The sequence below is a fragment of the Phalacrocorax aristotelis genome, chromosome 3, assembly GCF_949628215.1.
Source record: "Phalacrocorax aristotelis chromosome 3, bGulAri2.1, whole genome shotgun sequence".
Taxonomy (NCBI): Eukaryota; Metazoa; Chordata; class Aves; order Suliformes; family Phalacrocoracidae; genus Phalacrocorax; species Phalacrocorax aristotelis.
In genome coordinates this window covers 33,236,939-33,251,587 of record NC_134278.1, presented here as the reverse complement: position 1 = coordinate 33,251,587, position 14,649 = coordinate 33,236,939, and the positions used below count along the sequence as shown (strand labels likewise).

The window sequence follows — 14,649 nt, the reverse complement described above, 5'->3', positions numbered from 1 at the left end:
CAATTCATATTAGCAAAATCTGAATACTCCTTCAAACATATTAAGGCAGCAGTGGACCACTATGTTAGAACCTAGGTTCTCTGTTTAAAAAGATCTTGAAAGTCTTGAACTTTTTAAAGAAGTATGATTTTAAACAATTCTTCCTATTTTCTACATTGGAATAAAAGTAAAGAAGGATAACTGACAGCGTAATTTAAACCACAGTTGTATTTTACCTCTTAAGTGAAGCAATTTTCCCCTACTTCAACAATGTTTAATGAAATACACTTCTCCAGCTTCCAGGTTTGGGGCTTTTTCCTTCTAGAATGAAGCTATCATTCAAAGATCCATTTTCTCAGATGGCAAGGGCAGCATAAACTCCCAGTCTTTATGCCCACCCTTGCACTCGTTTCCTTGTCAAAGCTCCCTGCCTAGCAAGATGGAGTAGTAAGTTACGTGTTAGGCCATACTTAAATAATGTAGGTACAGAGAAGTGTGTTTAAGCATAAATACACCTATATAAATAAAAATCTATAAACTAGATTGTATGCTCCAGAAATAGCCGTATCCAAAACCCCAAACAAGGCTGTGCACTTCACTAAAGGCTAACATTCTCAAAACTGCTTTGCAAGAAAAGCACTCACCAACTTACTGCAGTGAACAGCTACATGATTAAACAGCCATTTTGCCAAACCGCCCATGTTTGCTATTGCAGTGCACCTTGCTCCAAGCAACTGTCTGGAATTCAGCAGAGCAGTAAGCCCCCGAGAAGAGGGGCCCAAAACACCCTTGAATTTCTCATCAAGGTATTACAGAGAATGAGGGAAAACAAAGGCACAAGAAACAGTAATCCTATCTTATCCCTGTAACACAGGAAAAGATACTCAGAAAGGATTCAAAGTATACTGTCGAAGAACTACCCATCACTGAAAGAGAAGAGTCAGAAACAAGCTAATTGCTGGATCATAATGCTTTGCTCTTACAAATGTAATAGACAATGTAGACTGAACTTATAGAACCTAGGAATAGCTTTCAAGAGATACAAAAGAAAGCATTTAGCTCTGTATCAAAAAGTTTTCAACCAGGAAAGACATTTTCACATAATGTTTTCTACATTTCTCTTCTGTAGCTTTCAAAAATGAAAAGTGACAGAACTGTGAAACTGTTTACTTACATTGAAGGCATTGACTGCATTTTTATCATAATACTTCTTCTTTTCGTACTTATCCCTGATGAAAAATTCAACAGCTCTGGAAGTAGCTAGTTTAAGGAAAATACGCATTCAGATAAATAACAACATTAACCTAAAAAGCTGACAGGTTATTAAAATTAAAGAATTGCACCAGATTCTTATTCCACCTCATTCTGTAGTTTTAGAACAACAGAATGATCTGCTCTACTCAGAACAACTGCTATTGCAGTGTCCAAAAAGAGCTTGTTTTTACTACAAAGAATTAATCAGTTTTGTCTCTTAATGAAACAGTATGAGAAAGATATACTACAATTAACTCAGCATTCCACAGTTAGGACATTTTCACTTGGTATTTATAAACTACAGGGTTGTAGTACTGCAGATACTTGGACAAATGTACTCAAATACAGTAAATAAAGTATAGTTTACCATCATAGCTTGGGAAAAAATACTTTCTCTTCAGATAAAAGGTGAAATGCATGTACCTGTTCTGATTTGCACAAATTGTATCATGCATCAAAAGCTGATCAAACAGTTCTGAGATCAGTAAGTCCTCCATGAGAGTCTCCTATTACAGCAAACATCTCCATAAAAGGGAAAGAACTAAAACACTAGTGAGCAGAAGATATTGAAACAAAGGTGGAAACAGCAGCAAGCATGCTGATGCAGAAGACCAAAGCTGACAACTCACTGGCTCAAACACAAAAAGGACAACACGTTGCTTTCCTCAGTTATCCTCTCAGCTTCATAAAGCAGCTCTTCCAATGCAGTGTGAATACTTTAACTTTAGTGAAGTGTCTCTGGTATCTGTAGAATACATTTTAATTTTAAATTTTAACTAATTTGTTCGGCAATGTGATTATCAATTCAAAAATCAAAATCGCAACTGTGGAAGCTCAAATTCATTGCAACTTAAACACCCATAGCAATTTTTCCTCACTCAATGGAAAGATACTTTAGCTCCACATACTGTCTCTTAAGATTAACAGCGAGCTCAGAGCATTCAGTTCCTTCATTCTGTGCAAATTATATTGTCATTCACATTTAGTTTCAAATTGTATGCAAGCATCATGTGAAGATGCTGCTTCATAAAAGTTGCAAAAAAACCAAAACATTCTTCTCTACCTCTTTCCACATATCTTCATTTTAAAGGGCATCTTGAGACTTTGAACATACAACTATCTAGTACTAAATTTGATTATTTACACCTACCGAAGGACTGTCATTTTGCTCAAAAAAAAAGAATATCAATGGGTATTACCAAATTACTGATGAATGGAAGGTGTGTAATATGCAACTCCCACAACTTTTCATATTTAGCTAAGACTAAACAGGGTTCCCTCCAGAACTTTATTTTCAAGCTGCAGTACAAATTACTGTATTATATAATCTCAGTGGGGGGAGACAATAGAGCAATGGAATTTAATTTTCCATACTTTTGGGCTGTAACTGGCTAACTGTATTAAACTATAGCTAATTTAGAAGTAAACAGAAAAGATTCAAAACTTGATTGTTATAAAATACCTTAGACCAACCTACCCTTTCTTCAAATAAAAAGTCTTAGTTATTTGCCAAAATTGACAAAATAAATGTGCCATCTGAAAATGTTAAGTGTTTTAAGTTTTGGTTGCTCAGATTTTGGTGTTAGATATTTAGTTCTTTAGTACACTTGATATTTCAGACAATTAGTTTTCATTTTAAAATTTTTAACACAGAATCACAAGTATTTAAGTTTCATAGAGTAATTCTTCTGAATACTATTCCATTGGATTATGAAGTTGTGTATTTTGAAAAACATCCACTTTATTCAAGTTAAGCCACTTCAACATTCGTGAATTTTTGGACCACACTGAAGTTTCTTTAGATCAATAACCTACTGTGATCTTGTTAACAGAAGAATTTAAAGCAATCTCAACAGATACCAAAACTGTTTTAAGAAGTGAGTAAAATGGAGACAAAAAATAATTCAATCTACTCTTGGAAAAAAAAACCCTCTTTCAAACAGGAAGCTAAAACTGCCATACAAAAAAAACATCAAGATGATCCTTAAAGTTAGCTTCTATGCCAGAGCATCCCTGCCAGGTACATGGGAAGAAAAAAAAAATCCCAGAAGAGTCAGTCTTGTGATGAAGCAGCAGAAGCAGTGGGGGACCTTTACAGGAGACATGTTTCTCCTGTGTTTCCATTCTACTACCTAAAAAATAGAAATAAGTGTATTCTAGTGCTACAGGAAGCTAAAGACAAATATAGAAGAACATATACAAAAGTGATTGTTACGTGCAAAGTGTTTTTATAGTTCATCCAAAACAATATTCAAAATAGCGAGAGTACTCATAAACAGAATACTGGTGACACACAATTCTGATTTTGTAGCGACAAAGGGCAAAGAGCAAAGACAAAAAAGCCCATAACACAACAGCTTGTCATGAATGCCAAGTAGGTAAGTAGCTGCCAAAGTTATGGTGAGATTGAGAAATCAAACAGAAAATGTTGGCATCTTCTCTCCTGGCACTGTATTTTTAATAAAGCAAACACATACAATGAAATAGATTCAGTTGACCACGTCCACCACTTAGAAACTGACAACCGTTCAAAAGGCTATATAATTATTTCAAGGTATACAGCATCAACAAAATTTCTGAAGTCTAAAAATGAAACTTTTGGTCTGATCTGACATGAAAAACTTAAAGCATTATTGCTTCTCCTGCAATAGCACCAGTGACTTCAAGTTAGCTGCAGTAAGAACAAAATATACATCTTCAAAATCCACTTTTGAGTTTTAGTCAAATATTTCAGCCATAAGACTGAAATACGAAAGTTCTAGAACACTACAGCTGGAATACAACAGCGCTGTCTGGTTCTAGTTAGTTTTTTCTTATGTGTATGTAAGTTTAATTTAAAACGTACTGGAATATGAAAAAATATCTGTTTTGCTCAAGTGCATTATAAAATGAGGAGCCTAATCCTTCAACAAAATCTTATGCGCTTAGCATATCGAGCATAGCATCAAATAAACAGAAGAACCAGACTCACTTTTGGATACACAAGACAACATTCAGAAGATCCAGCTATGACTAAGTCCATTTGTCAGTCTCCATAGCCTGTATCATCATCACACTAAGAGTTGGGGAAAGATTCAGCTCACTTAACAGGAGGTGTTTAGGATCTCACTATAGTTAAAAGTTCCAGTAAGATCAGGTAAAGCAAATCCTACCTGTGGAGTAACTTTACTAAACCAGGAACTAATAAAAATCTAAATTAATGCCATTATACATTACCCTAATGATTCAGTACAGTCAAAAAAGGTATTTTTCTGAGGAAAGCTATTTGTTGTCAGTAGACAATTTTTCTTCCAAACCTCCCCTTCCAGGTACAGGGTGATAACCACACACCAACACAAGTGGTGGCCGTCAGGGAGGTTTGGTTTATTTAGATGTTCCAATGCTAGTCATGTGTGCTCACACACTTCATAGAATGTATATGCTTCCACTCCAAAAAATTACAGAATACTTCATCTAGGGGAAGGAATCCATAATTCACTTGAGTAAGATCCAATGGCTTATTTTACTTTACCATTCAGCTCATTATTTCCTGTACAAATGTTTCTAACTTCAGCTGGCAGTTACTCAAGATAAAGACAGAATATTCAAGAGCTCTCTAGTATCACTCTAACTTCCTAAATGCAGGGAATTTATGAAGTCACCTCTTCTGAAAGCAAAAATGAATGGGCCTTGCCAAATCTCTTTACAAAGTAGATTTGCTATAACTGAAGTAATTTAAACCTTTTCTGAACTGTTCCCAAACTTCCACTGTGATTCCTTATACAACAATATCAATGAAATAAGGTGAGTTATCAAATGTAGCCGTTCCTTGAAACAGTCATGACATCTAAATTGCATTGAAAGTCATTTCAATGTGAAAGCTAAAACAAAAAGGATACTGATCTGTTTGAGGTCTTCGGAAGTTCTCTGGTAGATTAGCTTCATAGAGTAGTCTTGCTTTAGTATTTCCCATTTCCTGCATGCACTAAGGAAGAATAGTAGAGAACAGTTAGTTCATGTCCATCAATACTTTAAATCCTGGAATGGACAGAATGCTATTGGTGTGCTTATGTGACACTGCAAGCTTTTAACTCGGAGAGCTCTCTGCCGCCACATGTCTTGGGAGATGCTCCCATGGCACAGGAGGGCTGCCTGCCAAGACTTGCTGGACAAAAGCTAACAACACAGATGCTGTTTACAGCGTAAACTAACCTATACAGTGAAAAGTAAGCTTTCATCTCTCAGGATGGCTCTTCACACCAGGAGGAACAAGAGTAAGAAAATATGCCTGGCAGCAGAAGGAGGCTTTGGACTGAGGCATACCTGGAAAAGTCAGTACTTGGTACTCCAAAAGAATGTAACGAAGAATCAGACAGATGTGTGAATGATACCTTACTGTCCCTTACCGAAAACAACAATGAGGCTTACAACACATTTTCTACAGATATAACAAAGCAGTAGCTTTCAGAGTCACCCTGACAAGGTACAATACATCTAAAATGACACAAAAAAATAGCTAAATCAACTTCTGAAGCGAGTTTTCAGAACTTAAGCTCATTACCATAGAAATATACACATTAAGAACTACTTTGATAGTAAAACATTTAAGTTAGTGTATCATGATAAACTCAAGTCCGTTCAAAAGGACTCCTGGCATTCCCTCCAAATTGAAAACTTATTTTAAGATATTTTACCTGTATTTGCTCTGGTGTCCATTGGTCCAAGTTGACAGACTTGACCCTTGATATATGAACCCCAAGATTTCGATGTATTCCAGCACATCTGATGCAAATAAAAACACCGGTGTTCCACGAGGCCCATCTTGGTCCTAATGGGAACAGAGAAATAAATCAGTTATTTTCAAAATTCCATATATTGTGAAGATTTTCTTTGACAAATCTATAGTGACAACAGGAATAAACAAGTCTGAAAAAAGGCTCACAGCTGTTTCTCAAGGACATTTATTACTTCTAACAGTCTCCATTGTTAGCAATTTTATTTGCGGCATTCTACTTCTAAGTGATGTCAAATAACATTTGAGTTAGCCACATTAAGCTAGGCAGTCATATGTTGTGTCCACCCCATTCACACACACACACACCCCCCCAAAAAAAAAAACCTAAAGAAACTTTAGAAAGTTGGCTTACTAGTAAGACCAAGATTTTGCTTGCATCTTGAATAATCCTTGCACCTATGCATCAGATGCAAACATCAGCAGAAATCAGTAGAAGCTGCCCCTTTTTCTCCAATTAAAAACTTCTTAAGACATACATCTGTACTTAACTTGAAATTAAGAGCAGGGCAATCTTATATTAATGCAACAAATCCTTTAATACTTCATAGAGCACAGACTTTAGAACAGTAGCATGCAAGCTCTTAGGGAATGATTATACAGAGATTTGCTAAACCAACTGATGAAAATATCCATGACTAAGAATGGTGGAAAACCGAGTACATTCAGTACCCTTGATTCCTAAACTACAATAGGAGTTGCCATTCACAGCCCAATTAATTTTCCTCACAGAATCAGGTTGATTTATGAACTTTACCATTGTTTCTCAGCTGTGTTGGCATGTTGAAACAGAAGTTTCTGTTGAAAACTGAAGTATGCTGGCCTGAACTTCCACAGTGACACTTGGGATGTTTGACTTGAAGTTACCACACAATCTCAAATTAAACATATTTATATTGGTTTTTTCCCAGTTCTGTATACCACCACTGTTAAAGGCACTACTTTGAAGTCTATTAGTCCTGAGCTCTAAGGAGTTCAGAGATTAAATAATTAACAATCAAAAGCAAGACGGCACACCAAAGAGTTGGAAAACATTTCAATTTTTTTCTGCTTTGGTACAACAGATAACAGATGTGCATCTAGACCACTTATGCAGTTACAGAAGTTTGCATTTCAATATTTTGTATGAACACTTTCCTGGGTCCTAGAAAAAAGTTTTATGCCTTCCCCTCCTGATCTTTAGCTTAGGACTGTGTGGGGTTGACCCCAGCCAAACACCCACAGAGCTGCTCACTCACTCTCTTCTCCTGCAGAACATGGAGAAAATAGAAGAAAGGTGAGAAGAATTGCAGGCTGAGGTAACATTTTAAATGTGAAGCAAAAACTGCACACAAAGGAAAACAAAGAATAAATAAAAAAAGGATTTATTCACTACTTCCTATCCACAGGCAGGGTACAGCCACTTCCTAGAAAGCTGGGCCTCAGCACACACACTTGCGTTGGAAGGCAACACCATAACGAAGAATATCCTTTCTTCCTCCTGCTTTCCTTCAGCATTTATTGCTGAGCACATCATCACATGGTATGGAGCAGTCTATTGGAGTCAGCAGCTGTCCCATCTGTGCCTCCTCCCAATTTCTTGCCCACCCACCCCTAGCCTACACATCTGTGGGGAACAGAACAGAAAAAAGAAAAGCCCTAACAGCATGCAAGCACTGTTTAGCAATAGCCAAAACAAGGAAGCAGGAGAAATCCTTTCAGTTAGACTCTGTTCTTTTGAATTGGTGTTCAAGAATCCCAAGACACATTCAGAGCTCCCCAGATTTGTTGCAAGAAGCCTTCCTCTTACTAGTAGAAATATGGGCTATGTTTTGGGTCACCACCTTGCTCTTAATTTGTTTTGTTCAACATCTCAGAAAGTCAGACCACCTGAAGTCCGTTGCTTGATCTTTAAGACCAAAAGACAGGCAGTTTTCAAAATAAGTGCTATCACCATAAAATTGGATTTAAGGGTCAAGAGATCTAACAGTTACTCATTGAAACTAACACATGATTTCCCACATGGCACTTTTACATTAAAACTACTACTTGTCAGGTAAGAACAAACAGTCAAGGTGCTTGCAATGTACATCTTATAGTTCAACAACTAGCAGCCTGTTGACCTGCCTTTTTATTTTCTCCTATAAAACATTACAGACAAAATATTCACCCTGTCCTTACAGTCTGTAGATCTATAGTACAGGAAGATCCCACTTACAATTTATACTACTTTAAGTTTTAGTGCTCCAGGATAGAGTTTTGCAAGCCATTTGCCTCAACATATTAAATCAAGTTTCAGCTAAAGTAGTACACCAGAAGAAACTTAATCAAAAAACCTCCTTAGCCACTCCACTGTAGATAAAGTACCTCAGGTTATGCAATTGCTTAACATAGCCATAGCTGTTTATAAACAAAGAAGTAAGGCAAGGTCCTGTGTACCCAACAGCTTCTCCAGTTTTTCCCCCAAACCATAACCCAGGGATGTGCCGTCTAACAAGGTAAGACAGTTTTGAACAGGTTACTATAGGGACAGGAGATGTTTTCCTGTAGCATCTGTGTGCTGTCCATATTTTTACCTTATGGGGTGTTTACACAGCCACTTATAAAAACTTTTTACAACAACAGAGTTTGTACATCTACACATCACAAGTCTCCTGTTCTTCACAGTCTTCCTCAGCTATGATATCCCAGACAGGCAAGTTTTACGTTAATGAGAAGACTGGAATGAGAGCTTGATATGACTGAAATCTATCTTAATAAATGAAGAGGGTGATCATTAACTTTGTAGTTTAATATTTTAACTTAAAATCTTGTTAACAGAAAGGAAGATCATAACACAAGTTATGAATTAGCTGGTTTTCTCCTGGAAGAGAACAGTTTTTGTATTCCCAGAGGCTCAGATTTCATTAATTCCTACTTATTTCTGAAATAACTTAGGGAAATCAAATATATTTAAACAATAAAGTAAGAAACTAAGCAGTGGAATAAGAGCCAAACCTGAGGCCAGACAAAAACGTTCACGTGTAATCTCAATTTATTTCAGACTAATGACAATATGCAATATTAAACACTTCAAATGAAAAATGTTCTAATTAATACAAATCAATTACAGCCACAGTTAAGCAGTAGGCAAAATAAGTTACAAAATAATGGGTTTTTCCTGTGTGGGCATCAAACCAGCTGTGCTTAACCAGTCAACTAAATCTTACTCTGTAAACATTTTTCACACAGGAAGGTTTAACAGTAATTTGGACTGATTCAATAAACAATTTACAGTTATCTCAAGTCTGTATGAAGTCAGGATCCTTATCTCTGTACACAGGAAATATTTTGCACTTAATAGAAATATTCTCAGGTTTCTTCTCCTTGGCTCCTTAAAGTTTGTTTTTCTTCAGCAAAATTTACAAATTAACCTAGTTTATCTGCTGTATGTATTTTGCTAGCCAATTAAGGCAACAGACATTTGGCTTCAGAAGTGAAGACTGAACATTAAGAAACCTGATTACTGCTATTTTACACTATTTAAAACTACAGACATGTAAAGGAGCAACACTATCTTACCTATCAAGAACTGCATGACAGTGCAACTCAATCAGCAAATAGTAACATTAAATACTGTTTGACACAAGTTTTCATGCGATTTTGTTCTTCTGAAAGCTATTTGAAATCAAGCTTTTTACTAGAAGAGCTGAGCTGCACTTCAGCATCTTGCTGTACCACTCTGATACAAAAATACACTTCAAGTAATTTCTTCAGTCATTTAAGACACGGATAGCTTAACTGCTTAAAAATATTTTCAGCCTCTTTCATCCTTTGCTAGAGTTAATTTAAGGAAAAAAATCCCTAAGAGTTAAGATGTCCTGAAAATGACCAATTTTTATACTAGACTATATACTAGGATACTATTAAGTCCTTGACACACTACCTGGATGAGGAAAAAAACTTCAGCAATCCAAAGACAAGATTGCCACTTCCAAGATGAGAATCTAATTTTTTTTTTTCTTCAGTCTAAACTTCCTTCTTTTCTATATTTGTCTAATGATTAGGCTTAATTTCCTTTTCAGTTCTTAATAGCTAGTTAGTTAAGGTCAGCTGTGAAGGTGTGTGCTATTTTCCAGAGAAATTATCAAGACAGGATTTTGAATGCATTAGGCCATTCTTGTGAATACCTGACAACCTTCCTTAGTATGATATGACATTAATAATTTAAGTAACCCTTAAAATAACTAATCCAGAATAAAAACCCACAAGGTTTATTGTGCATATTTAATCTTACTGGCAACTGTAATTCAGTTACCTTCATAAAAAGCAGTGATTAAATTTTGATTTGAAATTTAAACACAAGTGCAAATTTTTTCTGAGAGATGGATTTCAGCTGTCATATGGCTTCACACAAATTAATCTGGAGTCTTGGCTAGTACACGTTAAATGGAGAATACCAAGCAACATTTCCCACTGCACTGGGCCTGGCTGGGATGCAGTTAACTTTCTTCATAGCAGCCCACATGGAGCTGTAATTTGGATTTGTGACTAAAACAGTGCTGATAACACTAATGCTTCGGCTATGGCTGGACACCACTTGCACAGAGCCAAGGCCTTCCTTCTCACCCCCAGCCAGTATGCAGGGGTGGGCAAAAGGCTGGTAAAAGACACAGCCAGGGACAGCAAACCCCAACTGACCAAAGGGACATCCCAAACCATATGACATCGTGCTTAGCACAAAAGCTAGCGGAAGAAATCATAGGATCATTAAAGTTGGAAAAGACCTCTAGGATCATCAATTCTAACCATCAACACAACACCACCGTGCCTCCTAAACCACACCATGAAGTGCCACGTCTACACATTTTTTGAACACCTCCAGGGATGGTGACCCCACCACCTCTCTGGACAACCTGTTACAATGCCTGACAACTCTTTCAGTAAAGACATTTTTCCTAATATCCAATTTAAACCTCCCCTGATGCAGCTTGAGGCCATTTCCTCTCATCCTGTCTCTAGTAGTTTGGAAGAAGAGACCAACACCCACCCCACTACAACCTCCTTTCAGGTAGTTGTAGAGAGCGATAAGGTCTCCCTTGAGCCTCCTCTTCTCCAGACTAAACACCCCCAGTTCCCTCAGCTACTCCTCATAAGACTTGTTCTCTAGACCCTTCACCAGCTTCGTAGCCCTTCTCTGGACACGCTCCAGCTCCTCGATGTCTGTCTTGTAGTGAGGGGCCCAAAACTGAACACAGTGTTCAAGGTGCGGCCTCAGCAGTGCCGAGCACAGGGGCACCATCACTTCCCTGCTCCTGGTGGCCACACTATTCCTGACACAAGCCAGGATGCTGTTAGCTGCCTTGGCCATCTGGGCACACTGCTGGCTCATGTTCAGCCGGCTGTCAACCAGGAAGGAAGGGTATGGGGGGATGATGACATTTGTGTTTATGGCATTTGCCTTCCCAAACAACTGTTACATGCTGAACCCTGCTTTCCAGGACGTAGCTGGACATCTGCCTGCTGATGAGAAGTTGTGAATTACTTCTCTCACTTCATTGTGCTCGCAGCTTTTGTTTTCCTTATTAAACAGTCATGATATTGAAGCACAAGTCTTTCCACCTTCCTTCTATTTTCTCTCCATTCCATGGTAAGGGGGAGCATGCAAGAAGTAAGGCGGGTGTTTGGCTGCTCACCGGCATCAACTCCCCTACAGCCGCTACTACATTAGCTTGCATTCAGGAATTGTATACCAAGTTTTGAGTGGAAACTAGAATCCAATTAGATGCGCAGAAACAGCACTAATTTTGATATAGAGTATTTAAGGAGTCTTTTATTTAAGACCATCTAGACTCTTAAGAATGAAAGAAGTATGTAGCCAGAAGACACAACATTTCCTGGTGTGTCTTTACATTTTTAGAATTGCTAGATAACTTGTGAATTTAAGAAACAACCTGAAGATATTTTTTTCCAGTTACAGCAGACTTCCATGCCAGTACATTTATAGTACATAACATTCTCCCTACTTGCAGAAATATCTACAGCTACTAAAAAACTGAGAACATTTCAAAAACTGACTTCAGCTGTTTAAAATTTAGGGAATAAAGAGCTTGAAAGTAACTTACATAATTTTAGGCACAAGTGTTCACATAAGTTGATTTCACGTCAATTTTTGAATTGCTGAAAAAAGTTATCCATCTTCATATGACATTCTTTTATTCTAAAATGCACTTCAAAGTGTGAATGTTGTGAAAAAGGCGTAATTTTTACGTATTCTCCAGTGGGGTGAAAGCTTTTCTCCCAACATATTTCAAGAATTTTCCCACTTTTCCCCACATTTTCCCTTCTTCGGGATATCGTTTCTGATATTTCTCCTCCATATTATTTAAACTGGACTAGTACCTTGCACATCCTTAATGTGTGTGCATATACCTCCACATATCCCTTTCTTCCCTATCCCTATAACTCATTCAGTTAGGACCATATGTTCTACTCCATTATATCAGCAAGCTGATTGAAGAAGCCGCAATAAACATTCCCAGCATTGCTGACGCACCCTGCTAATGTAATTATAGCTGATACAACCAAGTTTTTGTGGGTACAGCTGACAGATCTTCGGGCAAGAATAATGACAGGAATGGTAATGCTGAAGCCGGTACAGTATATTTCCACAGGAAACACGAGATGAAGCACTTTAGTTTTCAGAAGTCCAAGGTTTAAGTTTTATTTGAAACTGCTTGAGTTTTATCTTGCATCAGCGGATGCATAGTACTGTATCAGGTACAAAACAAGGCTTCCCGATACTGCTTGTGTAAAATGCTGAGGAAAAAGTACTTTTTATCTGCATTACAAAAACCATGGAAGCCTTATTTATTAACTGTATATGAATCCAAGCAGTCAGTCAATACAGTGTGAAACGTTGCTTTAGCTCTCCACTTGGTTAGTTTGTATAAAAATATTTTAACTGCTTTAAACATCTCACTCAACACTCCATCCTCTACTCAGTTTCTACCTGTGCTAAAAAATTAGTGATAATGGTTATACATGACCAGACAAGACTGGGCAGGAGTAGGAGCATCTGTCACACAAACAAGTTAAAAAAAAAAAAGGCAGTGGAGACCAGAACAAACTAAAAAGAGGCTAAAGGAAATAAAAGTAATGGGATATGACAGAACTGGGAGATGCCTACAAAGAAGCAAGTATAAGATTATTGCAGATATGACTACAAAGTAGGAGAATGATGATGGTTGCCTCCCTTATCACAATAATTCAGAGCTTCCTTCCCTCCATCAGTCCACTACCATCTGTTCAGCTTACTGTAACTGCAGGTTAATAATGAAACACTTTTGCTGCAACACAGGTGCTGCCCACACTTACTAAACATCTTAACTTATAGAGAGCAAACAGAGGCCAGAATTGGGGTAAAAAGAGCAGGCACACAGCCTTTCAATTTTATATTTGCTGTCAAAGGGAAGGGTGACTGTTTTACCTCTCAGCTAACTACTCTGAACCCTTCACACTATGTGCATAAAACCAGTTAGCCAGGAGGATAGTAAGTTTGAAGCAAAGTTTTAAATGAAGAAAGCTTGTCAAGACTAAGTTTAAATAAGGCTTGTATTACAGAGGCATGTAAAAACAGAGTTAGTTTTCACTCTACGTTCTTGCAGTTACCAATTAGCAATCCCACAAGGAAGGAAGCCAAGTGTTACATATAACAGAGCACTGACTGCTCCGTATCTCAATATAGTCTGTAGCAAATTTATCTTCAAAGGCCTCTTTGAAGTCTTCTGACAGACTACAATTCTTCCTTTCACTCAGCTGCACGCGGCCTGTCCTTTGACTATAACTCCCAGTGAAGTTACTTTAATTCTCTTCTGTTTCTCCAAATTCTGCTGCTGGTTGACCAACTTTATTTGTTAAATAGCTGGCTCCACCTTGTGGAATACCGAATTAACTGCAAGAAAATCTACACGCATCTGACTCATGCTGAGTGGCTGCTAGCCAATTCCTTAAAAACTATTGCTTTTTGGCCAAGGACTTACCAAAAAAGCCTCAGTGGTTGCATCACTGCAACACGCCCACGCAGTGCTCCCTCTCTGCATTACTGCCCCACGCAATTCATACTGCACAGGTGTTCTGCTACTCAAGATTTCAACAAGGTTATCAATATTTTCCAGGAATATCTGTAATTTCTCCAAGCTGAGATACAGATAAAGATCACAAACAGAAGACAAGCATTCTTATATACCAGATACAGAGAAAAGAAGGAAAATGAGTAAGCAGCAGTTGTATTTTGTGTAATTCAACACAAGAACAGCTAAGCAAAACAAAACAGCCCTTCCTCCAGTGGGTACCCAGGGCAAAAACAAGAGACGAGGAAGAGCTGTAGTGACTCCTCAGTTTCTCTCCTTGAAACATAACACACTAGAGACAGGCATTAAGTCAACGTGATACTAAAATGCTCAAAAGCAATAAGATTACTATAATTTATTTTCAGTCTAATCCTGCTGCTTCAAAAGACCTTCTCTTACTAACTTCATTGGAGGCTCCTTAGTTCTCCCTCAAAAAGGTAAAAATCACATCCACCATCTCCAACTTTTTTTTTTTTGATTCACAGAGTCTTGGCGGGGGGAAGGTCCAACAAGAAACCGCACGACACACCCCCACCCACCCCCCCAAGAAAAAAG

The 14,649-nt window shown here is 37.7% G+C and overlaps 1 protein-coding gene across 2 annotated transcripts in view; it reads right to left on the bottom strand.

Annotated features, from left to right (window-relative positions):
• Window positions 1-14,649, bottom strand: part of SMAP1 (small ArfGAP 1) — a 105,886-nt gene that overhangs the window by 71,416 nt on the left and 19,821 nt on the right. For both annotated transcript variants that reach the window (XM_075087066.1, XM_075087067.1), the window contains exons 2-4: window positions 5,907-6,040; window positions 5,112-5,197; window positions 1,154-1,229 (exon numbers count right to left, since the gene is read on the bottom strand). In XM_075087066.1, the coding sequence (XP_074943167.1) occupies window positions 1,154-1,229; window positions 5,112-5,197; window positions 5,907-6,040 (296 nt within the window). The remainder of the gene's footprint in view (window positions 1-1,153; window positions 1,230-5,111; window positions 5,198-5,906; window positions 6,041-14,649) is intronic.